This window comes from Oncorhynchus keta, chromosome 31 (assembly GCF_023373465.1).
Source record: "Oncorhynchus keta strain PuntledgeMale-10-30-2019 chromosome 31, Oket_V2, whole genome shotgun sequence".
In the NCBI taxonomy this organism is placed as follows: domain Eukaryota; kingdom Metazoa; phylum Chordata; class Actinopteri; order Salmoniformes; family Salmonidae; genus Oncorhynchus; species Oncorhynchus keta.
This window is the reverse complement of record NC_068451.1, coordinates 17,896,733-17,922,817: the sequence shown is the minus strand read 5'-3', so window position 1 is coordinate 17,922,817 and position 26,085 is coordinate 17,896,733. Positions and strand designations below refer to the sequence as shown.

Here is a 26,085-nt window from a genome sequence, read left to right as displayed (position 1 = left end):
ACATACACATTTACATTTTGCTTTGACAAAATACATGCATTTAATGCACAATCATTGCTGGTAAAGTGGTATTTATTTTGAAATAGACAGGAACCACTATTCGCGGGGACGCAGTTTTAAGCCGGGTGTACTTTGCGTAAGAACTCGAACATGGCGATCCACTGTAGCAGAATATGCCTGCAGTATTTGATACATCTGGCCCACGACAATGTTGACTTCAGGCTACCGGTATGCATATAAATGTCGTACCTCTCTGTCAAACTGTAAATGTTGTGTTATTTCTTTCTATCTCTAAAAATGTTGGTGTCTCATTACGGAATTTCTCCCATACATTAGCTTGCTACGATAGTAACGTTACTATCTACAAGCTGTCATGTTTGAATTCTTCAGAAATGTTCTGATTTTATTTATTGTCCATCGTAACATTACAGGAGATTAGGTCGCTGCTGTCCCTCAGGGGCAAACCGTTTGATCCAGGTGAAAACTTCAAAGAAACGGTAAAATACGTTAATGTCTATATGTATTATTAGCCTGATAGCTTTACCAATGAAGGGAGGAGTTGACCATTATCAGCTGTCCATGCATAGGCTTCTCAAATCCTAAAATCTTCTGTATTTCTTCTCCCCAGTCTCCATTCTGGCTCCTGAATGGCTTGTCAGAGGAAGATGTCAACAGCATCATGGCCAGAACTGTTTGTGCAAAGTAAGTGAGACAAATCAACAATGGATTTGCAATGAAAAGAGCTAGAGGGGTACTGCAGCATTGCTCATCAGCCCTTCTCTTCTGAGATGATTCTCAACTTGAATGTCACAGTAAATTGTAATGACCTTTTTGTGGTTATTTGTTTATCACCTAGGTCTGCATTTGAGCTGTGGGGTCATGGCAGAACGCACAGTGAACTCAGGAACTCGCTCTTGAAATATCCAACAGAGAACATGGTTTGTGAGAAATTACATTACATCTAAATAGAGGGCAAACTAATCATGTGGAGTATCTAATGTGTGTAACTTTACTGCTCCCAACAGTCACCCTTCCTACAGAAAGACTCAACATACAAAATCAATGTCTACACTTTCAACAAGACTCTAGAGTTCGAAGATAGAATTAAGAAGATAGATGTGAGTATGATACACTTGACTTGCTCCCAGTAATTTGTATTTAAGATTGATCCCAGAAAAGTCAACTTACTCTACCTTTTTTACTGCCCTATTGTGTTAAAGGCAGGCACTGATAAGCAGTATGCACCTGGACAAGTTACCCTGTGGTCTTCCTCCCCAAGGCAATGGAATATCTCACCTTCGAGGGAAGGGTCAATCTACGGAACCCTAAACACATCTTCTGTCTGTTGGAGGACTATGGAACTGACCCTAACGACATCCCAGACGAGCCCCTCTACATCTACTTTGGGAGATGGGTGAGTCAGTGTGCTGTGTGCTCCTTCATTTCTGTGGCAGTATACAAATGAGTAATTACTATAACTCATGAACGTTATTTACCACAGTGGTTGTTAACCTTCTTTGGTTGCCAATCACATTTTGGTCTGCCTGAAGTATTCCCTCTTGTGAAACTTATTATGAGGCCTATGTCCTTATGAGTCTTCCCAATTCCCCCGTGTATAAGCCAGCTACCAGGTTGAGAAACACTGTTTCATTTAATGATAAAGGTAAGCCTATATTTGATCTTGTCTTATCAACTGTATGTTCCTTAGATTGCAGATGGCCAGCGTGAGTTGATTCGCTCTCACAGTGTGAAGAACAGGCACTTCATAGGTAACACCAGTATGGACGCTGGGTTGTCTTTTATCATGGCCAACCATGCCAGGGTCAAGGCTCACGACCTGGTCTACGACCCCTTCGTTGGGACTGGTAAGAGATAAGTTACTTTTGGTCTTTGAACTGACACTTGCAGAAATACACTGCATTTAGCTGAACCCAAGGCTAGTCTGTGCTTATTGGATATTTTTTTCTCTCTTTCTCTCTCAGGTAGCCTCCTGGTTGCATGCTCTCATTTTGGTGCATATGTCTGTGGAACGGATATTGATTACAACACCATCCATGGGATAGGTAATATCCTAGAAATGGCCTTGTTTACGTTCTCTTATTTTGGAACCCAGAGCTAAATATCTTGTTCTTTGGCAAGTGTGTTAATCCATTTATATTATGAACATTATGTTGTTTATGCTCTTTCTATCATCTTTTAAAATAGTTATTTTTTTTCTGTGCTCATTTTCACGCTCAAATCCAATTGCATTGTCCTATAGGCCTAACACTTGATACTGGTATCCCCCCGGCCCTAGTTGTAATCATATCACGTATCTCTATTTTTTCCCTTGGCAAAAAATAAATAAGAAATAGATCAAACTCTACTGGTCCTTTTACACCTGCTGTGTGTAAAATATTGTGTGCTATAGCTTGGAAAATAAATAAATGTGAATCTCGATGACATAATGTTTTCAACATTCAAGCTGTTTTCCTAAAGAGGTTAAATCCGCTTCGTGTTTTGTTTCCTTGCCACAAAACTAACGATTATCGCGATACTGCTATCATCCCGGCCCTAATTACAACCAAGTGCATTGCTGTATAATAGTATTTTGGTTTGTTTTTCAGGAAAAGCGAGTCGTAAGAACCAGAAGTGGAGGGGTCCAGATGAGAACATCAGAGCCAACCTGCGTCAGTACGGCTCAGAGAAGCTGTATGTGGACGTCCTTGTGTCTGACGCCTCCAAGCCTATCTGGAGGGACGGAATGCTCTTTGACGCCATCATCACTGACCGTACGTTATCTTATCCTAGAGCTCTGTGTGTTCTCTTCCCATGTAGGGTCCTCCATCCTGTAATGTCTCCTGTACAGCCATGCACGAGTAAAACGTCTTATTCTGTTGAAGTCCACATTCTTTGTGATTTGTTCAGATTTAAATCTGTTCAAATCTCTTATCTTTCATTTTTGTGTGTGTTTGTTTAATTCTCAGCCCCATATGGGATTCGGGAGTCAACCAGGAGAACAGGCTCTCAGAAGGACAGTGTAAACAGTGTGAAGCCATCTGAAGACTAGTACGTCTTCATCTTCCTCTCGAGTCTCAGTGTTGTTTATAGTGCTTTGTATATTTGCTCAGTTTTGAAAAAGACGGCCTGTAAAACTTGCAAGCAAGCAATAGATACACTAGAGAGATATAAAGTCCTCTCAGATTATGTTAAATCAGTGTGTAAACAGTGAGGATGCGTTTATCTTTCATCCAGCGTTGGAGACAGCCATGTCCCCGTTTCCATGGCCTACCACCTGAGTGACATATTCACTGACCTGTTAAACTTCTCAGCTCAACACCTGGTCATCGGAGGGCGGCTAGTCTACTGGCTACCAATCTACAGGCCAGAGTGAGTAATGTTGTGTTTGTTTATTTGTCAGGGACCAATCACAACAACACCAGTATTGCACCAGAGTTATCTACATATAGGTACATGGTTAATATCCATCTGTGGTCCCTGAATACAGCACTTCCTGTTAAAGCTCTATAGTCTGAATTGGCCAAATATTCACATCTGGTGTTGTTGAATCTACTGTATCGTCATGGTGTTTACATGGGTTTGAGCTCACAGATGTATTGTCTACACAGTCTCCCTCTTCTATGTGTAAACCAAATAGCACTGTCATCAACTGTTGTGATGTCGAATAGATACAAACAGCATTTGATAAGACCTTATTGCACACAGAGTCAACCTCACCAGTCAGCAGTTTTTCCTGCTGATACATGCTGTTATCTTTTCCCCTTTACCCTGTTAGACCACTAGAGGGCCACAGTCACACTGGGGATTTAGCCTACACCCTGATGAAGTGTTGCTACTGTACTAGATCTGCTTAACAAAGCTGTCTAGTTTAGATGAGGGCTTTTCTCTCTGCACCTTTTCCCCTCATAAGCATCTCTGTCAGGACCAGGTGTTTATTCCCATTAGCACATCTCATTCTCTGTCCCAGGCCTGGGGTTAGTGGTGTTCTGGTCAGTGTGCAGGTGTCCTGAGGTATATTGGGTGTATTGTTCCATACAACTGGTTCACTGTGTGGACCACAGACAGGATACAGGCCCCTGGGACTTCTGGTCACTGATTACAGGGCAGGGTCTGAGTATAAGGAAGATGAGACCAGACCATACACCACAGCCCTGTGATGTTTCAATTACACCTCCTGCTCACCTCCAGCAGTTCCCTCTGACTGTCTGTGACACACACACTGGAGTTCCCCACACTGACTGGCTGAGACAGGGAAAGGAGAGAGGGCTACAACCTTTAGCACTGGTGGTTGAGAGAGCGAGAGAGAGTCTGTGCAACTGTGTGCCTCAGTCTGACTGACTGTGCCTGTGCTCTGCTCTTCTCCTCACTCTGGGTGTGTAACTACTTAGCAGTTCCTGACCCTGTCTTATTCAGTGCAGAGTGCCAAAATAAACCCATGAGGCCAGACATGCTGACACCGACCAAACACAGCCTGTCTCCAGGTCCTGATCTGTGGGCTCCACACTGGGGATTGGGAGGCTGTCGAGGGGGTTATTGGGTTTCTGTCACCCTGCTATGGTGACGGGAAGGAGGGAGAAAGGCCGGGTTGCACCCAGGCTGGGTTGGGCTGGAGGTCCTCACAGTATCAGTCAGGAGTCATGACCTCCAGAATGTCAGGACTGGGTCAGAACAAAAATACCCCTGTGTTGGGCCTGCTCTGACCCTTTCACTCATCTCCACATTTACTGAGCAAAGAAGAAGGTGGGTCTTAGAGAAAGAAAATATATGGAGAGAAAAGGGAAAGACTGCCACTGTGTAACCAGAGAAGTTATGAACAAGAGACTTAGGGGATGCTAATAAGACAAGGCATGTGGGTTTTTGGTAGAGGTGGGAATTCAGTTGAGAGAAAATGTTATTGCACAAAGTTGGTTAGTAACACTGTTGAAACATTAATAGTAGATGTCTTAGCTGGTTAGATTTAGGTGGTCCTAAGTCTGTCCTGAGAGAGCGCGATATACTACACCACTAGATGTCGCCATTCACCAATGACTGTTACTGCGGTGGACCTTTGAGATAGAACAGGGTGACTAAATGGTCCAAGGGGACAGGACTGTGGAGCAACATGCTTGTTTGTAAACACTGGAGTCACAAAGGGGGGCTGCAGTGCAGCTGCTGTAGGAAAAAACCATTTGCTGTGTTGTGTTACTGTTGTTTTGGGCTGGGGTCGGACCAGACGCAGGCCAATACGAGGTCCCTTAACACTGGTCACAGGCCTAGGCAATGAGGTCCCCCAAGCCGGCCAATTAAAACATTTCTGCCGTCGTCATGAGGAGCACCGCCTTGCCCTGTGCCTCAGCTGCCTTTCAGTGTTTCAATTAACTCTGTGGCTTCTCAAGCTCATTAGTCTTTCTCTTGCGCGCACCCCCCCTGTGATGCTGTGTTTAAATTTGATCTAGTTCAAGACTTTTCCAGCCGCGGTGTGGTCTGATGCCATTTCCTCTCTGCTGCAGTGCCTTGGCAGGAACCAGACCCATTATCTCAGAGGCTAAAGCATAGAGATAAAGATGAGTCCTCTATATCTGTGCTATTATAGCGTCTGTGACAGCATGAGCAGCGCCATTGAGGCTACAACCCATAGGAATCGTCACCGAGTTGACTACTTTAAAATGGCTCTTGCGTGGTTGAAGCCCTCAATGGCGCTGCCAATGCTAAGATGGCCTTTTGGTCACTAGATGTGTCTATCATTCTCTATGGGTTAAAGTCATAAGCCAGACGGCGCTAATGAAGCAGAGTGCAAAGCTAACAGGAAGCTCATGGGGTTTGAACTCCCATGGTTGGTTTAAGGGGTTATCGACTTCCTTTTGTCTACAACACTCATGCTGCTGCCTTACTGAGAGACAGATCCTTGTGCTTAATGCCGGTGTCTATCTGACCTACATTATACCATCAGGGCTCTACAGTGCGACCATTTTAATCGCATATGCGCCTAAATATTCAGCTGTGGACCTGACATTTTTTTTATTTGGAGCACCATAGCACCAAAAAATGTAAAGATAATTGTTGCAAGGATTACTTCACTGTGCGGCAGCCCCTGAGTGGCATGGAGAATACACTGAGTGCAGATTCATGCCCGTCACCCTTGCACTATTGCTACAAAGCAAACGGCTTGTTACATCAAATCTATTTCATTGTGCTCCTAAATTTCTTTGTGTGCTCCGACATTTTTGAACTTAGGCGCAAACATGCTCCTTAGAGCCTTGACCAGGAAATAAAGGCTATTGGGCTTAAATGGTCTCTAATTTGACCCCCCCCCAGTCTGCATATCACATGAGGTTGGTGGCACGTGGTAATGGCTGGAGCGGAATTATTTGAATCGTATCAAACACGCGGTTTATATTGACTCTGTGCTTGGTGCCCCCTGTGTATAACCTCGCTATTGTTAGTTTACTGCTGCTCTTTAATTATTTGCTACATTTATTTCTTATTTTTTGGGGGGTATTAAGGGGGGTATTAAGTAAACATTTCACTGTAAGGTCTATATACCTGTTGTATTCGGCACATGTGACAAATACATTTTGATTTGATGTATTTGATGCCATTCCATTCACTCTGTTCCGGGCATTATTATGAGCCGTTCTCCCCTCAGCAGCCTCCTGTGCTGCTTACTTAGCATCTGCACAGAGGTTTCAAGTCTATATTTGTCTGAGGATGGAAAAAGCTGAATTGAAAGGCCCCATCCATCTTTAAATGAAACAGCCAATGTGGAAGGTCCAGCTACCCAGTAATAAGAGGTGATTGGCAGGTAGAATTAACACCCGTTTTGGTCGCGGTGCTCCCTGAAGCGCACGCTCACACACCACAACACATTAGAGGCCTGTATTCCACAGTAGCCATAGCAACCCAGGAGACAAACAGTAAGGTGAAAATATGGCCCAGTGTGGTGCTGGTAGGAGAAAGTGTATGCAAACAAACACTCTCTCGTAATCTACATGTATTCATAATAATGCCTACACTGCAGTCATCCATTTAGTTAGTTGCTTACTGTTAGAATTACAGCTCCTGATCCTAATCTCTCAGAAGCAGCTATTCTCTAAACACTAGCGAGAATCTCACAATATCAGGAACCACCTGTGTCCTTGGTTCTGCCGTTTGATGTCAATACTATTCATAATAATGTGATTAATAGATGTGCCTATAAAATACAGGCCTCTCGTGTGTGTGTGTGTGTGTGTGTGTCAGCACTGACCAAAGCGAGACATTGTGGACATTTTAGAGATTTGTCTCTCCACTCCGTCCTATAAATTGAACAGAGTCATAATTCTGATCAGATGGGCTTCACTTACTTCCTTCACCCTGTCTAGTGCATAGAAATGAACTAAACAAAACATTTGCTGTGTTACATTCTAGCACCCATAAAGGGTTAACTAAGGTATAGTGCAATGTGTTAGTCTACCACCCATAAAGGGTTAATTAAGGTATAGTGCAATCTGTTAGTCTACCACCCATAAAGGGTTAACTAAGGTATAGTGCAATGTGTTAGTCTACCACCCATAAAGGGTTAACTAAGGTATAGTGCAATGTGTTAGTCTACCACCCATAAAGGGTTAACTAAGGTATAGTGCAATGTGTTAGTCTACCACCCATAAAGGGTTCACTAAGGTATAGTGCAATGTGTTAGTCTACCACCCATAAAGGGTTCACTAAGGTATAGTGCAATGTGTTAGTCTACCACCCATAAAGGGTTCACTAAGGTATAGTGCAATGTGTTAGTCTACCACCCATAAAGGGTTCACTAAGGTATAGTGCAATGTGTTCGTCTACCACCCATAAAGGGTTAACTAAGGTATAGTGCAATGTGTTAGTCTACCACCCATAAAGGGTTAATTAAGGTATAGTGCAATCTGTTAGTCTACCACCCATAAAGGGTTAATTAAGGTATAGTGCAATCTGTTAGTCTACCACCCATAAAGGGTTAACTAAGGTATAGTGCAATGTGTTAGTCTACCACCCATAAAGGGTTCACTAAGGTATAGTGCAATGTGTTAGTCTACCACCCATAAAGGGTTAACTAAGGTATAGTGCAATGTGTTAGTCTACCACCCATAAAGGGTTAACTAAGGTATAGTGCAATGTGTTAGTCTACCACCCATAAAGGGTTAATTAAGGTATAGTGCAATCTGTTAGTCTACCACCCATAAAGGGTTAATTAAGGTATAGTGCAATCTGTTAGTCTACCACCCATAAAGGGTTAACTAAGGTATAGTGCAATGTGTTAGTCTACCACCCATAAAGGGTTAACTAAGGTATAGTGCAATGTGTTAGTCTACCACCCATAAAGGGTTCACTAAGGTATAGTGCAATGTGTTAGTCTACCACCCATAAAGGGTTCACTAAGGTATAGTGCAATGTGTTAGTCTACCACCCATAAAGGTATAGGTGCAATGTGTTAGTCTACCACCCATAAAGGGTTAACTAAGGTATAGTGCAATGTGTTAGTCTACCACCCATAAAGGGTTAACTAAGGTATAGTGCAATGTGTTAGTCTACCACCCATAAAGGGTTAACTAAGGTATAGTGCAATGTGTTAGTCTACCACCCATAAAGGGTTCACTAAGGTATAGTGCAATGTGTTACTACCACCCATAAAGGGTTATAGGGTTAACTAAGGTATAGTGCAATGTGTTAGTCTACCACCCATAAAGGGTTAATTAAGGTATAGTGCTAAGGTATAGTGCAATGTGTTAGTCTACCACCCATAAAGGGTTAACTAAGGTATAGTGCAATGTGTTAGTCTACCACCCATAAAGGGTTCACTAAGGTATAGTGCAATGTGTTAGTCTACCACCCATAAAGGGTTCACTAAGGTATAGTGCAATGTGTTAGTCTACCACCCATAAAGGGTTCACTAAGGTATAGTGCAATGTGTTAGTCTACCACCCATAAAGGGTTCACTAAGGTATAGTGCAATGTGTTCGTCTACCACCCATAAAGGGTTAACTAAGGTATAGTGCAATGTGTTAGTCTACCACCCATAAAGGGTTCACTAAGGTATAGTAATATAATAATAATAATAATAATATATGCCATTTAGCAGACGCTTTTATCCAAAGCGACTTACAGTCATGTGTGCATACATTCTACGTATGGGTGGTCCCGGGGATCGAACCCACTACCCTGGCGTTACAAGCGCCATGCTCTACCAACTGAGCTACAGAAGGACCACAATAGTGCAATGTGTTCGTCTACCACCCATAAAGGGTTCACTAAGGTATAGTGCAATGTGTTCGTCTACCACCCATAAAGGGTTCACTAAGTTATAGTGCATTGCCTTAGTACTTATTTATAAAATGAATAAAGTCCCCTTGATATGGAGTTTCCTCTGGTTCTCATAAACTTGTTTTGCATTTTCATTCCCGCACCACTCACACCCAGCAGCATCCACTCGTCACACACAAAATAAGAATTCACTTCAATAAAACCTTGCTCTGCTGATTAACATCAGTAAGCTGACCAGACTATCATATCATATGGAGCAGTACGTCCTTACTCTACTGAGGCTTTGCTTCCAGTTGCTTTCTCTGAGCAGGCCCTGATATCCTGATGTCAAGGGCATATCTTATCTTTAACCCAAACACCAGATGTGCTCTGGAAGGAGATGCTACAAGCAATTTAGGTCAGAGGCATTGGGCTGTGATGTGCTGTTTAATTAGTTGTTTTTTTTAAAGCTACTTTTGCTGCTTGCTTGAGTGATTTGAGATGTCAGGGAGTTCCATGCTATCATGGCTACATACAGTATATTACTGTGTTGTCTTGAATTCCTTTTGGCTTTAGGGACTATGACGAGACCTTTTATTTGCATACCTTGTGAAATATGAATGTCTGTCAGCGCTGTATGTTAGTTGATTGAATAGACAGTTTGTCTGCGTCACTTTTATTTATTTATTTTTTCCAATCTCCTCAGCAAACAGGGGGTGTCCTAAGGATCTCCGGGAGACATTGACACAACCTCCAGACCTTCCCGGAATGTCCTAAGGACTCATTTTAGTTTGAGCCAGGAAAGGTCAACATGCGTTTTGTTGACATTGGAACATTGCTGGGCAGCTGTAGATGTATTATGTATTTCTTTTTAGCACCTGAACACATTACCAGGCAGTAGTCAAGGTAAAACTTTAGACTGTAGGACTTGTTTGGTCAGTTGTGTGGTTAAGAATGCTGAGCTTCTCCTTATCAAAGACAGGCCTCTCCCCATCTTGACAACAATTGAAATAATATGCCTTGACAATGTCTACAGTATACCATGCAATAAAAGGCACGTGGGCTAGTCTAATGCACCTCAGCCTATAGGGCTTAAATAGCTTCTAACCTGACCCACAATCTGCCTGCCTATGGGACACAGAGGTTTCAACTCTGTATTTGTCTGAGAAGATGGAAAAAGCTGTATTGAAAGGCCCCACCCATCTTTAAATGAAATTGCCCATGTGGAAGGACCAGCTACCCAGTAATAAGATGTGATTGGCAGGTAGAATGAATGCCTCGCTTTGGTCACGGTGCTGACAAACACACACACACACACACACACACACACACACACACACACACACACACACACACACACACACACACACTAGAGGCCTGTAATCTACAGGCACTTGCATTCAGTAGCATCTATTAATCGCATTATTATTATTATGAATACTATTGACGTCAAGCGGGAGAACCAGGGACAAAGGTGGTTCCTAATTTTGTGAGATTCTCGCAAGTGTTTACAGAACTGGTTCTGAGAGGTTAGGATGAGGAGCTGCAGTTGTAGCAGTAAGCAACTCAATAAAAATGGATGACTGTAGTGGGGCCATTTGAATATGTTGCATGGATTGCTAAGGCAAAAGAATATGAAAGTGTGTATCCTTATTTTTAATTGATGTAGTTCTGTACCTGTCGATTTAATGTTATGTATTATGTCAATTTATGTAGTTCTGTCCTTCAGCTGTAATGGTCTATTAATATCATGTTTCATGGACCCCATGAAGAGTAGCTACAGCTTTGACCCTAGCTAATGGGGATCCTAATAAATACAGTACCTTGCCCTGGACAGCTTCAGTTGTGGTGCTTTGCCGACATGCGCGCGAACACACACACACACACACACACACACAGCGCTCCTGACAAGAATACGTTTTCCCGATATCTTAAATCTAGTTCACCTTTTTCACCATGGCTTTTGTCCACTTCAGTCAGATCATGACATTGTCAGTAAAGGCCTGGAGCTGAGAGAGAACAGGCCTAGAGTTGGGATCGGGAAAGAGGATAGAGAGAGTGAGCGAGAGGGAGTAAGGAGAGAGTTGATCTGGGTTGAGTTTAACGGAGAGAGAGCTGACCTGGCCTGGATGTAGTGTCATTTTGAGGAGATTACATGGAGGCTAAGGCTGGTCTACTCTGCAGGTGAGTGTATGGTGAGATGCAGATATTGTGGTTTGGAGGATAATTTGGACCCATCAACCTTTTAGATGTATTAGTTCATGCTTTACAGTACAGGACCAGCTGTTTGTGAATGTCCTCAACCATAATGATTCACCAGTAGAGTGTGTGTGTGTTTGTAGGTACTGTGAAGAGATGGTGCCCCTGAATGCCTGTCTCAGACTGGTCAGTAACTGTGAACAGACCCTTTCCAGCCACACCTCCAGACGTCTCATCACCATGGAGAAGATCAAGGAACCAGAGGTGGGTGTCTGTCGGTCCTTCCATCTGTATGTGTCCGTCCCTCTGTCTGGTGTGTGTGTATATATGCTTTTGTACTTGTCTACCCTGTGTGTGACTGCTGTTACGAGCGGGTGTATGCGTTTGAGTGGAACATCACTCATTTCGAAAAGGTAGATGGATCCCTTTGTGAATATGATTGCAACACTATATAATTGTAGGTTTTCATGTTGCTGTGGTGTGCTTACTATGAATTACATGCATGTATCTACAAAGTAAAGTATCCGTGCGTGCCACTGAATATGTTTGTGCCGTGTTTGTATGTACAAGCATGCACATATGTGTACTATGAGTGTTGTCGGTCTGTGTTCTTTAAACATACACACGCGCAATACAACACAGTTAAAGGGGATGTCGATGGTGCTTCCCTCGAGGTCTGCCATAAACCTCAGCATCTGGCTATGATTGGCGTTTTTTATATACAGCACATAAATTACTTAATCACACATTTTATGGAAAATAATCCATCTTTGGATTTGACAACCTCTTCACTTCAAAACACAATTGTTCCCATAAAGGCAAGCCCTGTCTGAATCACCGCATACATACACACACACACACACACACACACACACACACACACACACACACACACACACACACACACACACACACACACACACACACACACACACACACACACACACACACACACACTGGCATCTGTCTCTGACTCTGACTCCCAGTGCTCCAAACCTGGAACATATATCTCATAGCATGCTACTATATATAGATAAATAGTTCCTTCAGAAAGTATTCATACCCCTCGACTTATTCCACATTTTGTTGTGTTACAGCCTGAATTCAAAATGGATTAAATCGATTTTTTCCCCTCTCAATCGTCTACAGAAATATCAAATTTACATACAGTCCCAGTCAAACGTTTGAACACAGCTACTCATTCTAGGGTTTTTCTTTATTTTTACTATTTTCTACATTGTAGAATAATAGTGAAGACATCAACACTATGAATTAACACATATGGAATCATGTAGTAACCAAAAACATGTTCAATAAATCAATGTATTTTATTTTTTGAGATTCTTCAAAGTAACTACCTTTTGCCTTGATGACAGTTTTGCACACTCTTGGCATTCTCTCAACCAGCTTCATGAGGTAGTAACCTGGAATGCATTTAAATTAACAGGTGTGCCTTGTTAAAAGTTAATTTGTGGAATTTCATTCCTTAATGCGTTTGAGCCAATCAGTTGTGTTGTGACAAGGTAGGGGTGGTATACAGAAGATAGCCCTATTTGGTAAAAGACCATATTATTGCAAGAACAGCTCAAAGAGAAATGAGAGTCCATCATTACTTTAAGACATGAAGGTCAGTCAACCCGGAACATTTAAAGAAACTTTCAAAGTTCTTCAAGTGCAGTCGCAAAACCCATCAAGCTCTATGATGAAACTGGTGAGGACCGCCACAGGAAAGGAAGACCCAGAATTACCTCTGCTGCAGAGGATAAGTTCATTAGTTACCAGCCTCAGAAATGGCAGCCCAAATAAATGCTTCACTGGTTTCAAGTAACAGACACATCTTAACATCAACTGTTCAGAGACTGTGTGAATCAGGCATTCATGGTCGAATTGCTGCAAAGAAACCACTACTAAAGTACACTAACATGAAGAAGATACTTGCATGAGCGATGGACATTAGACCGGTGGAAATCTGTCTTGGTCTGGTGAGTCCACATTAGAAATGTTTGGTTCCAACCACTGTGTCTTTGTGAGATGCTGAGTTGGTGAACGGATGATCTCTGCAAGTGTGGTTCCCACCGTGAAGCATGGAGGTGTAATGGTTTGGGTGTGCTTTGCTGGTGGCACTGTCAGTGATTTATTTAGAATTCAAGGCACACTTAACCAGCATGGCTACCACAGCATTCTGCAGCGATACGCCATCTCATCTGGTTTGGGCTTAGTCCCACTATCATTTGTTTTTCAACAGGACAATGACCCAACACACCTCCAGGCTGTGTAAGGGCTATTTGACCAATAAAGAGAGTGATGGAGAGCTGCATCAGATGACCTTGCCTCCACAATCACCCAACTTCAACCCAATCGAGATGGTTTGGGATGAGGTGGACCGAAGATTGAAGGAAAAGCAGCCAACAAGTGCTCAGCATATGCGGTAACACCTTCAAGACTGTTGGAAAAGGATTCCAGGTGAAGCTGGTTGAGAGAGTGGCAAAATTGTGCAAAGCTGTCAAGGCAAAGGGTGGCTACTTTGAAGAATCTCAAATATAAAATATATTTTGATTTGTTTAACACTTTTTTGCTTAATATTATTATTATTCTACAATGTAGAAAATAGCACAAATAAAGAAAAACCCTTGAATGAGTAGGTGTGTCCACCCCTTTGCTAAGACACTCCAAACTGAGCTCAGGTGCATCCAATTTCCTTTGATCATCCTTGATGTCACTATAACTTGATTGGAGTTCACCTGTGGCCAATTCAATTGTTTGGCCATGATTTAGAAAGAAACACCTGTTTTATATAAGGTGACATTTGACGGTGCATGTCAGAGCAAAAACTATACCATAGTCCAAGGAACTGTTCGTAGATCTATATACCTGGGGAAGTATACAACTATTTTTAGAGCGTTGAAAGTTTCCAAGAGCACAGTGGTCTCCATCATTGGAAAATTGAATAGATATGGAACTATCCAGACTCTACGGAGAGCTGGCCGTCTGACCAAACTGAGCAACCGGGCAAGAAGGACCTTGGTCAGGGAGGTGATGAAGAACCCGATGACCACTCTGACCGAACTACAGAGTTCCTTGGCTAAGATGGGAGAACATGCCAAAGGTGCTTCTACAAAGTATTGACTCAGGGGTGTGAATACTTATGCAAATTTATGTATTTCATTTTTATTACATTTGCTAAATAAATTAAAAAAACATTGTTATTATGGGGTATTGTGCATATGATGGGTGAGCCAAATCAGGCTGTAACACAACAAAATGTGGAATAAGTCAAGTGGTGTGAGTACTTTCTGAAGGCACTGTATACAGTGGCGTCAAATTATTGACACCCTTGATAAAGATCAGCAATAGTGACTGTAAAATAAATAATTCGAATACTGAGCCTCTAAAACTACACACTACATGTTTTACTATTACTTTATATTGTGCACAAAATAATCTGAAACAACCTAAAGTAACTGCAAATGCATCCAAGTTTGTAGAGTATTTGAACTATTTATTTTATACAGTCATTGTTTTTTTTAATCAAGGGTGTCGATTTGGGACCCCACTGTTTATCACATTTCCATAGTCTCCTCCTGGCAGGCTGTATCCAGCAATGCTGCTCAACCCAGTCTTCAAAGGCTTCTGCTTTAGAGGCTGTAATGGTAAGAATCAAGTCAAGACCTTCTGGGTCCTTCTGTAGCTCAGTTGGTAGAGCATGGCGCTTGTAACGCCAGGGTAGTGGGTTCGATTCCCGGGACCACCCATACGTAGAATGTATGCACACATGACTGTAAGTCGCTTTGGATAAAAGCGTCTGCTAAATGGCATATATTATATTATTATTATATTAAGACAGGCTTTCCTGACTGGGCCGTGAACTTGGCCCGTCTCCCCGTTTTCCATATGTTGTGATGTGATCTTAGGCCAAAGTTCAGTCTCAAACTGAAATGACTATTTATCCAATCAGAGGTAAGGATTTGCAAAAGCTGGAGAATGTAGGCTACCGTTCATAATGAGATCACGTACACAGTTTAGCAGATGTTATAGCGGGTGCAGAGAAATGGTTATGATACCAGCTCCTTACAAGGGGGGCTGAAACTGGACATATTTAAAAGGGATCTTAAAACACACATTTTAAGCTCTGCTTTTCCTTAGTGTGCTTTTTAGTCTTTCAGTTTGTATTGTTATTCCTTTGTTTTCTATCCTCTGATTTTTGGTCATTTATAAAAAAGTAATACAACTGAAATATTACATTTTAGAAAAGTATTCAGACCCTTTACTCAGTAGTTTGTTTAAGCGCCATTGGCAGCGATTACAGCCTCGAGTCTTCTTGCGTATGGTGCTACAAGCTTGGCACACCTGTATTTGGGGAGTTTCTCCCATTCTTCTCTGCAGATCCTTTGATCAGGTTTATGTCCGGGGTCTGGCTGGGCCACTCGAGGACATTCAGAGACTTCTCCAGAAGCCACTCCTGCATTGTCTTGGCTTTGTGCTTAGGGTCGTTGCACTGTTGGAAGGTGAACCTTCGCTCCAATCTGAGGTCCTGAGCAGGTTTTCAGCAAGGATCTGTCTGTACTTTGCTCTGTTCATCTGTGTCTCGATCCTGACTTGTTTCCCAGTCCCTGTGGCTGAAAAACATCCCCACAGCATGATGCTGCCACCACCACCATGCTTCACCGTAGAGATGGTGCCAGGTTTCTTCCAGATGTGATGATTGGCATTCAGGCCAAAGAGTTAAATCTTGGTTTCATCAGATCAGAGAATCTTGTTTCTCGTGGTCTGAGAGTCCTTTAGGTGGCTTTTGGCAAACTCCAAGCAGGCTGTCATGTGCCTTTTACTGAGATTTGTCTTCCATCTGGCCACTACCATAAATGCCTGATTGGTGGAGTGCTGCAGAGATAGATGTCCTTCTGGAATATTCCCCGATCTTCACAGAGGAACTTCAGAGCTCTGTCAGTGACCATTGGGTTCTTTGTCAGAGTGACCATTGGGTTCTTTGTCAGAGTGACCATTGGGTTCTTTGTCACCTCCCTGACCATGGCCCTTCTCACTTGATTGCTCAGTTTGGCCGTGCGGCCAGCTTGAGGAAGAGTCTTGGTGGTTCCAAACTTCTTCCATTTAAGAATGATGGAGGCCACTGTGTTCTTTGGGGACTTTCAATGCTGCAGAAATGTTTTGGTACCATTCCCCAGATCTGTGCCTCGTCACAATCCTGTTACGGACAATTCCTTCGACCTCATGGCTTGGTTTTTGCTCTGACATGCACTGTCAACTGTGGGACCTTATATAGATGTGTGCCTTTCCAAATCATGTCCAATAAATTGAAGTTAACACAGGTGGACTCTTATCAAGTTGTAGAAACATCAAGGATGGTCAATGGAAACCAGATGCACCTGAGCTTAATTTCGAGTCTCATAGCAAAGGGTCTGAACACTTATGTGTATAAGGTATTTCTGTAAATTTGCATTTTTAAAACCTGTTTTTGCTTTGCCATTAAGGCTTTACAATGAAGCCAGGTTGTAACAATGTGGAAAAATTCAAGGCGTCTGAATACTTTCCGAAGGCACTATACGTATACACCGGAACAGTTTACACAAGATATGCTAAGAATGATATGTACATCAGTAAATATATTAGTGAGCTGTCAATAATCCAGTATTTAAATACATATGTTGTGTGTGTATAAATAGAGTAACTAAATACAAAGTACAGTAGTATAATTATTAGAATGAGCTATGACAGTAATAGAGGATTTAAATACTCAGTGGGAAATGGGAAGTGTCCAGTGGTTCAATGTCTCTATGACATGGGACAGCAGCGCTGGGTGTGTGTGAGAGTTTGCAGTGTCAGTTTGTGTGAATTGAACTGCTTCCATTGAGAAGTGATGGTTGTGTTTTAAACTCCTACCACGGAGCAACTTGAAGTTAGTTGCTGTGCTTTCCTATTCTGTGTTGAATGGTTTGGTGTATGGTCGTGTTGGGAAAGGTTCAGATTTGGGACAGGTGTGTGAACTCTAGGACTATCAAGGACTATCAGGTAGAAAAGAACCTGGAAAACTTTGACCCTCTGGTTATTGAATAGCCCTGCTATATGGCACCTTAGGATGTGTTAGGAGCTTCATATCTGGGATTGCTCTTTAAGCTCTTGGATGTGGTGGCGACTGAGGGTAACCATCTCTAGTTCCAGGACAGGTTGCCTGGCAGTGGTAACCAGGGCCAACAGAGAGAGGTGGCGTTGACGAATGGCAGGCCAGCTGGGGAGTCATCTCTTCTAGCACTCTTCATCCCCGGCACCTCGTTAGTCCTCATTCCTCCCGCTCCATCCAACTGTCCGCCCGCCCCGACACTTTCTTGCCTGCTGGCCTTCCAAACACAGCCTAACGACCTGGCTAAAGTTCCAACCAGGAAAATATGAGGAACATAACACTCTGCTAACATTTATTATTGTTACACTGAGCTTGTGATGGCAAGGAGAGGAATACAAGGTGAGAATTTTATCCTGTGGTTGTTTGGTTAGTTTAATGGGATACCTGGCAGAGGTCTGATATCATCTGGTTTCTTTCCTCCTTCACCTGTGTTCAAAGGCATTTTTATGACGCTACATTTGTTTACTGAACCGAGGTTGTAGGTGAATTGGTTCCACTTTGTGAAGGCAAACCCTCACACTTTTCTCGCAATTGTAAGAGGTATAATTGTACCAAGAACTTTCTGTCGTTGGTATATGGGGCTGAATTGTCTTTTCTCTCTCTGTAGGAGACAGATGCGCTGGCCCACCTGTCAGACCCTCACTTTAGCCCGTACCAAGGCCACAACGCCTTCAGGGAAAAGTACTTCAGCGGCATCAGCAAGAGGACATTGACAGGAAAGGAGGAGACCAACAAGATGGCCGTCAACGGTGGGGAGTGATGTAAGGATCACAGGATGGCCCAATTCCAAATGGACCCCTAAGCCAGTATGCAATTGTGCAGAGGATTTGAAAGGTGCAATCAATATGGTAATAACTCCACCTTGCTGTTTGATAGGCTAGATGGAAGTTTCACCATATTGCATATACAAATCGAATTCTCACAGATCTGCACAAGTGCATTAGCTGAAGGTTCTAGGGCTTCATTTAGGATTGGGCCGATACTTGCCTATGGTTTACAATGGACTCCATGGGGACATAGGGCTCCCTGTTTTAAATCTAATTTTCTATTCAAATATATTTTTTATTATTTGATGTTTATTGCCCTTTGTGTAATAATGAATGTGAATTGTGAACGAATAAACACCATTTTAAAATGTATTTATTTATTGGAGGCAGGAGATTTAAGGGCTCTCAATGTTCTATATCTTTCTGTGTTATGTTTTGTTTTATCCCAGCAAGCACATTATCAGATTTGATTCAAGAGGGCCCTAAGTGTCCAGAGAACTGTTAAAGGGCTTTACTTTCAGGCAGCTGTATCCATGTACCAGAGGGCATTTGGATAACAGTTTGACAGTATCCCTGCAAGATTCCAGACGAGACAAGGGACAAACTTGTTCCTCACAAGTCTTTTCTCAAGCCTTTATATCCAGACATTTAAAGAAACTAACGGTTCCTTATTGTAAAGAGACTCAGAATAACAGTTTCTGAAGTCCCAGCCATGGTTTGTTTGTTGTCTTACCATCACTGGCAGAATCTGGGATATGCTCAATGGTGTGTTCTTTCAGTGAAGGTGTTGTTTATCTAACGTTGGCTCTGAGAAGTGATGCCATCATCTTGGCCACCCTGCACGGTGCAAGCCTGGGGGGGGGTGAAGTGATGTCTGTGTGACTGAAGGAAGTACTTTTGTGGAGGGGGCTGTCTATACAGGATGCCATTTGGGATGCAGCCTGTATCATACCAGTCTACCTTTGACAATATGGCTAGAGTGAGAAGCAACCTAACTGTCTAGTTTCTGACAGAAATTTAGACTGCACCGCTGAATCAGGGAGGAATAACTTTTTAGATGAGGTTAATTTTACCTAGCCGCAGCGATCAGGCTGGTTCCACCTGGCTTAATGTATTACCTGCTAATTTGTCAAATCTGATTGACCTCTTTCAGTGGGTTAAGCAACCATCATAACATAATACAAAGTTATTACAGTGTTTTTATGGTCATGAAAAGTCCATTTCAAAATGGTGTTTCCCAGGCCTGGAATAGTCATGGAAATGTATTTAATAATTAGTTAATTTAATTTATTTTGTTATTTAGGCACAGTTTTTACATATTTGATCAATCAAATAAACAAATCTGCGTATCAGCCAGGATTGGAATGACAGTTGAGAGTGCCTGTGTTTGTTCAATCAAACCGAATGTGAATCAAAATAATAATTTGTGAATCGCAAACAGTACTTTTAGGAAAAAAAGATTAGATGTAGCTTTTCTTTTGGATTATTTGGCTTCAAACCTTGTTTTGTAGATACTTCCAGTTGATTTGGGCATCCATCGTATGGGACATTGCAACTGAATAGATGATAGTCAGCAGGGGCGGACTGGGACCAGAAATGGCATTTGTAACACATCGGCAATTTATTTCCATAAGGCCCCCAAACCGGCCCGTTTTCTTCCCTTGAGGCCCCCATTATTAGTCAGATAATTTATAATAAAAAATATTTTAAAAACTAGTTAGGCAGGCCCACTAGGCTAGAAATGGACCAGCCCTTCTGGCAGATGGCTAGTCTGCCACTGCTAGTCAGCCTGCAAAGTAAACACTTCTAAGGTAGCTAAGATAAATAAACTCAGTAAAAAAAAGAAACTTTTTCAGGACCCTGTCTTTCAAAGATCATTTGTAAAAATCCAAATAACTTCAGAGATCTTCATTGTAAAGGGTTTAAACATGGTTTTCCATGCTTGTTCAATGAACCAAGTACAATTAATGAACATGCAGGCCTTTCTACTGACTGGAAAAACACCAAAAGAAAGATGCCCAGGGTCCCTGCTCATCTGCGTCAATGTGCCTTAGGCATGCTGCAAGGAGGAATTAGGACTGCAAATGTGGCCAGGGCAATAAATGACAATGTCCGTACTGTGAGACGCTTAAGACAGAACGGACAGCTGATCGTTCTCGCAGTGGCAGGCCACGTGTGGGTGTGCAAAATTAGCTGCTCAGCCGGGCCTTGATAAACGGCCTCTGATGTGTTTGAACAGGGCTTGATCAAATGCCTGCAGATCCAGTATTATTCAGTTGCCTACCTGGTATTTTACTTTGGGGGTTAAGTGACTTGCACAACTACAGGAGATTGTAAATGGGATCCGAGAGCATCCTCCTGGTGTTAATACCACATTACACTTACTTTTTTTATGGGCGCAATACATTATGTACATAGAAACACTGCTAATGGTTGGTCATGGAAAAGTCATGAAATTCCATCTGTCAAAATGTGTATGAACCACAGGAGGCTGCTGAGGTGAAGACGGCTTATAATAATGACCGGAACGGAGCAAATGGAAAGGTATCAAACATGGAACCCATGTGTTTGATGTATTTGATGCCATTCCACGGATTCCGCTCCAGCCATTAACACGAGCCTGTCCTCCCCAATTAAGGTGCCTCCTGGGTATGAACCCTGTTACTACTATACCATAAATCAATCAGGGATCTTGTTTTGAGCAGGGGCTGGGTTGGCACCTTCCTGTAATAAAGATGGAATACTACTACCCTGTCTGTTGGTGAACTGTGACCTTTGAACTGAGACAGATGAATAAACCCATGACCTGAGAGGCTGAGCTCTCTCTCAGTGCTGGTGGTAAGGTGGAGGCCAAGTGTCTAGGGCTTGTTAGGGGGGTAGGGGATAGGTTTTGTTTCTGGACAGGGCCTGTCAGCGTGTTGGGTTGAAATAACATTACTCTGGAGCCCTGAGTGGTATTTTGAGGGCATCGTCAGTCTACTAACCAACCTCAAGTCCAGTAGGAAACCTGTTGTTAATCTGTTTCCAAGGTGACAGGGTTATGCTTGTTTATTTTATATTTTTTAATGATGTGTTGATTTGCACTAATGGTGGTAGAATCCATATAAAAAGCCCAGTTTTAAAACATTCACCTGATACATCATTACATTCTAGTGTTTACACAGCAGAAGTACAACAGGAAATTCGCTCCAGGGAATGAGAGATTTCATTGGTTCTGAGTATGATGCCTGTCAACCCAGTAAAAGACACACATTTACTAGAGATATGAACCCAATGCGATATGATTTCTAATCCCCGAGCCGATTAAATGCCATCTGTATTGAAGTCACTTGGAGTTTTAATGAGACACTTGAAGACTTAGGAAAACTCCTCAGATTGAATTGTTTCTTTATCCTCTGTAAGGAAAGTAAGTGATAATAAACTGCAGTCAGTGAACTCCTTTCCTGTGTTTTAAAATGAGCTGTGTCGTTTAAATAGGGTGCCCATGAACAGGCCTTTAAACTGATAAAGAGCAAAAAGCAACAGGTCTCTATTTAACAGCAGGGCTATTTTGGATGGAAGGAGGAAGGTGATGGGCACTTATTTATGTGATACAGATGGTGGCAAAAAATACAGCCCTGGTTGGTGGGTTGGTTGGGTGGTTGGTATACCCAGACTAAAGAGGACATGTTTAGATGAGTGAGGCACTCTCAGTCAGGCAGCCCAAACCCAGACCAAATAACAGGGTGCCCCCACCTTTTACCCCACTGCAGTTAGTCAGCAGCTTTCTGTGTTTTCCGACCACAGTTTACATGTGGCTGGGTCATTTTTCATCTCCAAAGCTTGCGTAGTGACCATTTATATACTTTACTCCTCAGCCTGTTTATCAACGGGGTTCAGCTGCGCCCATAATTCCCCCCAATTTCCCCAGAGGAAAAAGGGCAAAAACATGATCACACGATCACCAGTTGCATCGTTTGTGGTGCATATCGTTTAGATTACCCAACATGCCTTGGCTCATCAGGGGAAACTCTACCCTACCACACGACACACAGACCTCCCATCTTCCCTCTATCCCCCCAAACTCCCCCTCATCACGTGTAAACAAACAATTCCTATGAAGAAACAGAAGAGCTTTTCAGGCTTGTTATTTTTACTGGTCTTTCTATGGAGTGTTGCCACCACGTAGTGAGAAAAAGTTTACTCAGAAACTTCCAGTGTGTGGCTGGAGACTATAATTAGGAGGGGGTTCCTTCTTTCTTCGGACATGTGGTGTACACGCAAACTCTCGCTCTCACTCTCTCTCGCTCTCTCTCTAATGCTGTCCAGACACAAGTAGATACAGGGTTGTTCCACCTCAAAAAGCACAAGAAAGAGGATTTTGACACCCACCATCTCAGATTGTTCTGAAATCGTTTCTGTTAGAAAGATTAGCATTCCTGAAACGTTCTTTTGTTGAAATATAATATTTAATTAAGCTGATTGATTGCACCCATGATTGCCATTTTAATTTATAGGGTTCATATAATATTCAATAAATATAGTACCTAACACCCGATTTGGACCAGACTTTTTTCTAACAATGAGTTAGACATGAGGAATCCAAGGGAATGGTCAAAAGCCCCCCATGGACCCCCCCCCAGAACCCACGGATCCCCCAGAACCCACACCAATCTGACCCCAACAACAGAGGTGGGATTTCACCCTGCCTTTCAAAGCTAATTCGTACAAATGTAAATAACTTCACATATCTTCATTGTAAAGGGTTTAATCACTGTTTCCCATGCTTGTTCAATGAACCATAAAAAAATGAATGAACATGCACCTCTGGAATGGTAATTTAGACACTAACAGCTTACAGACGGTAGGCAATTAAGGTCACAGTTATGAAAACTTAAGACACTAAAGAGGCCTTTCTACTGACTGAAAAACACCAAAAGAAAGATGCCCAGGGTCAGTGCTCATCGGAGTGAACGTGCCTTAGGCATGCTGCAAGGAGGCATGAGGACTGCAGATGTGGCCATGGCAATAAATTGCAATGTCCGTACTGTAAGACGCCTAAGACAGCGCTACAGGGAGACAGAGCGGACAGCTGATCATCCTTGCAGTGGCAGACCACGTGTAACAACACCTGCACAGGATTGGTACATCCAAACATCACACCTGCGGGACAGGTACAGGATGGCAACAACAACTGCCCGAGTTACACCAGGAACGCACAATCCCTCCATCAGTGCTCAGACTGTCTGCAATAGGCTGAGAGAGGCTGGACTGAGGGCTTGTTGGCCTGTTGTAAGGCAAGTCCTCACCAGACATCACCGGCAACAACGTTGCCTATGGGCACAAACCCCACCGTCGCTGGACCAGACAGGACTGGCAAAAAGTGCTCTTCACTGACGAGTCGCGGTTTTGCCTCACCAGGGGTGATGGTCGGATTCGCGTTTCTCTACGAAGAAATGAGCATTACACAGAGGCCTGTACTCTGGAGCGGGATCGATTTGGAGGAGGAGAGTCCGTCATGGTCTGGGGCGGTGTGTCATAGCATCATCAGACTGAGCTTGTTGTCATTGTAGGCAATCTCAACGCTGTGTGTTACAGGGAAGACATCCTCTTCCCTCATGTGGTACACTTCCTGCACTTCCTGCAGGCTCATCCTGACATGACCCTCCAGAATGACAATGCCACCAGCCATACTGCTCGTTCTGTGCGTGATTTCCTGCAAGACAGGAATGTCAGTGTTCTGCCGTTGCCAGCAAAGAGCCCAGATCTCAATCCCATTGAGCATGTATGGGACCTGTTGGATCGGAGGGTGAGGGCTAGGGCCATTCCTCCCAGAAATGTCTGGGAACTTGCAGGTGCCTTGGTGGAAGAGTGGGGTAATCTCACAGCAAGAAATGGCAAATCTGGTGCAGTCCACGAGGAGGAGATGCACTGCAGTACTTAATGCAGGTGGTGGCCACACCAGATACTGACTTTTTTTCCCTTTTGATTTTGACATCCTCTTTGTTCAGGGACACATTATTTCATTTCTCCTAGTCACATGTCTGTGGAACTTGTTCAGTTGATGTCTCAGTTGTTGAATCTTGTTATGTTTATACAAATATTTACACGTAAAGTTTGCTGAAAATAAATGCAGTTGACAGTGAGTGGAAATGTATTTATTTTTTACTGAGTTGCTGCGGCATGGAGTATTGTTTCTTCATCCTATGTAATGTATTTTTGTATTTTTATTTATTGAGGATCCCCATTTTCCGTGAATTTGGTTATGTTTTGTTTCTCTGTTCAGAGAAATTAGTAATTGACATTGTTGAGTTTATGTCCAATTCTTCATCCTGATATTACCAAGTTTTGACCACTAGATGGTGGTGTTCCTGGTCTTAAGTGATTTTGTTTTAAAGAGTGCGAAAATGCTAATATTTGTACTATTGACTTGTATTAGATTTGTGCCACAAATGATAAAAGGTTTGCATTTGAAACAGTGCCCAGGTTAACAAACCAAAGTTGCTGTCATTCATGATCCATAGACTGCTAACAGGTAATGCAATTTTGTAATTAGGGTGACCTATCCCTTTAAACATGTGTGTAGGGGAATTCTTAAAAAAATAAGCACCTAATAGCAGGAACAGCACCATATAGTAGTCAGAAACTGGTGATATCAGGACGTAGGATGGCTCCCGATAGGCACAGCGGTCTAAGGCAATGCATCTCAGTGCAAGAGGCGTCACTGCAGTCCCTGGTTCGAATCCAGGCTGCATCACATCCGGCCGTGATTGGGAGTCCCATAGGGTGGCACACAATTGGCCCAGCGTCGTCCGGGTTTGTCCGGGGTAGGCCGTCATTGTAAATAAGAATTTGTTCTTAACTGACCTGCCTAGTTAAATAGAGGTTAAAAAACATCACCAAATTCATTGAGAATGCATTACATAGGATGAAGAAACAGTCCTCTGAGCTGCAGCTCCATCCTACCTGTCAAACAGAGAACTGATACTATATCCTCGTTGTGGGATTGACGTGGGGAGTCCATGGAGGGTTTTTGACCACTTCTTTGTATTCTTACTCATTGTTAGGAAAAAGTTTGGTCCAAATCTGATGCAATGTTTTAATTAGGGTGAACTATCCCTATAAAAATAGGGGGGAACAATACTATGAGCTGCAGCTCCATAGTACTTGTTATTATTTCATATTAAATTAATCCTATAAATTAAAATTGACAATTTGGGTGCAATCAATTCGTTTAAATTCACAGAGATCAAATTATATTTACTTTCTGGAATGCTTATCTTATGCTTATCTTATGTTTCTAACAACTTAAAATATTTCAGAACAATCTGAGATTGTGGGTGTCATGGCTTGTGGAAATGACATGGAACGACCCTACAGTGGATTTAGTTGTTTCCTTTCTCTTAGACCAGAAGGGAATTTGGTGTATTTACTCTTCTTGCATACAGTCATATCTTTGTTGTGCACATTGTCTATTGGTAATAGGTGATTGTGTTGGTTGTGGTGCTTTATTGTCTGTACTGTCTGCCACTCTAAAAGGTCCTCTAAAATGTGATCATTTGCAGGATACTGAGAGATTGTCTATATAACCTGAGGGAGATATTGTTGAAGTAGCAGGAAACACAAAGGTCAAAGGTACTACCATTACAAGTCACATACCCTGTGAGACCAGAAAGTCCATGTCCATGCCATCATATCAGTCAAGGCATCTCCTCTGCATCCCGAGCTCCTGGAGGTCTGACTGCTAGCCTGGGGGAGGGGTTGGAAACTAGC

The 26,085-nt window shown here is 42.7% G+C and overlaps 1 protein-coding gene across 1 annotated transcript; it reads left to right on the top strand.

The window, feature by feature from the left end:
- The first annotated feature begins 80 nt into the window (after positions 1–80).
- Positions 81–19,065, top strand: LOC118364573 (tRNA (guanine(10)-N2)-methyltransferase homolog). Its single transcript, XM_035746229.2, has 13 exons — positions 81–228; positions 432–497; positions 629–702; positions 857–938; positions 1,026–1,118; positions 1,280–1,414; positions 1,709–1,865; positions 1,983–2,063; positions 2,607–2,771; positions 2,967–3,048; positions 3,235–3,369; positions 11,577–11,697; positions 18,174–19,065. The coding sequence occupies exons 1-13, from the start codon at positions 151–153 to the stop codon at positions 18,324–18,326; spliced, it is 1,422 nt and encodes a 473-aa protein (XP_035602122.1). The 5' UTR covers positions 81–150; the 3' UTR covers positions 18,327–19,065.
- The last annotated feature ends 7,020 nt before the right edge of the window (positions 19,066–26,085 follow it).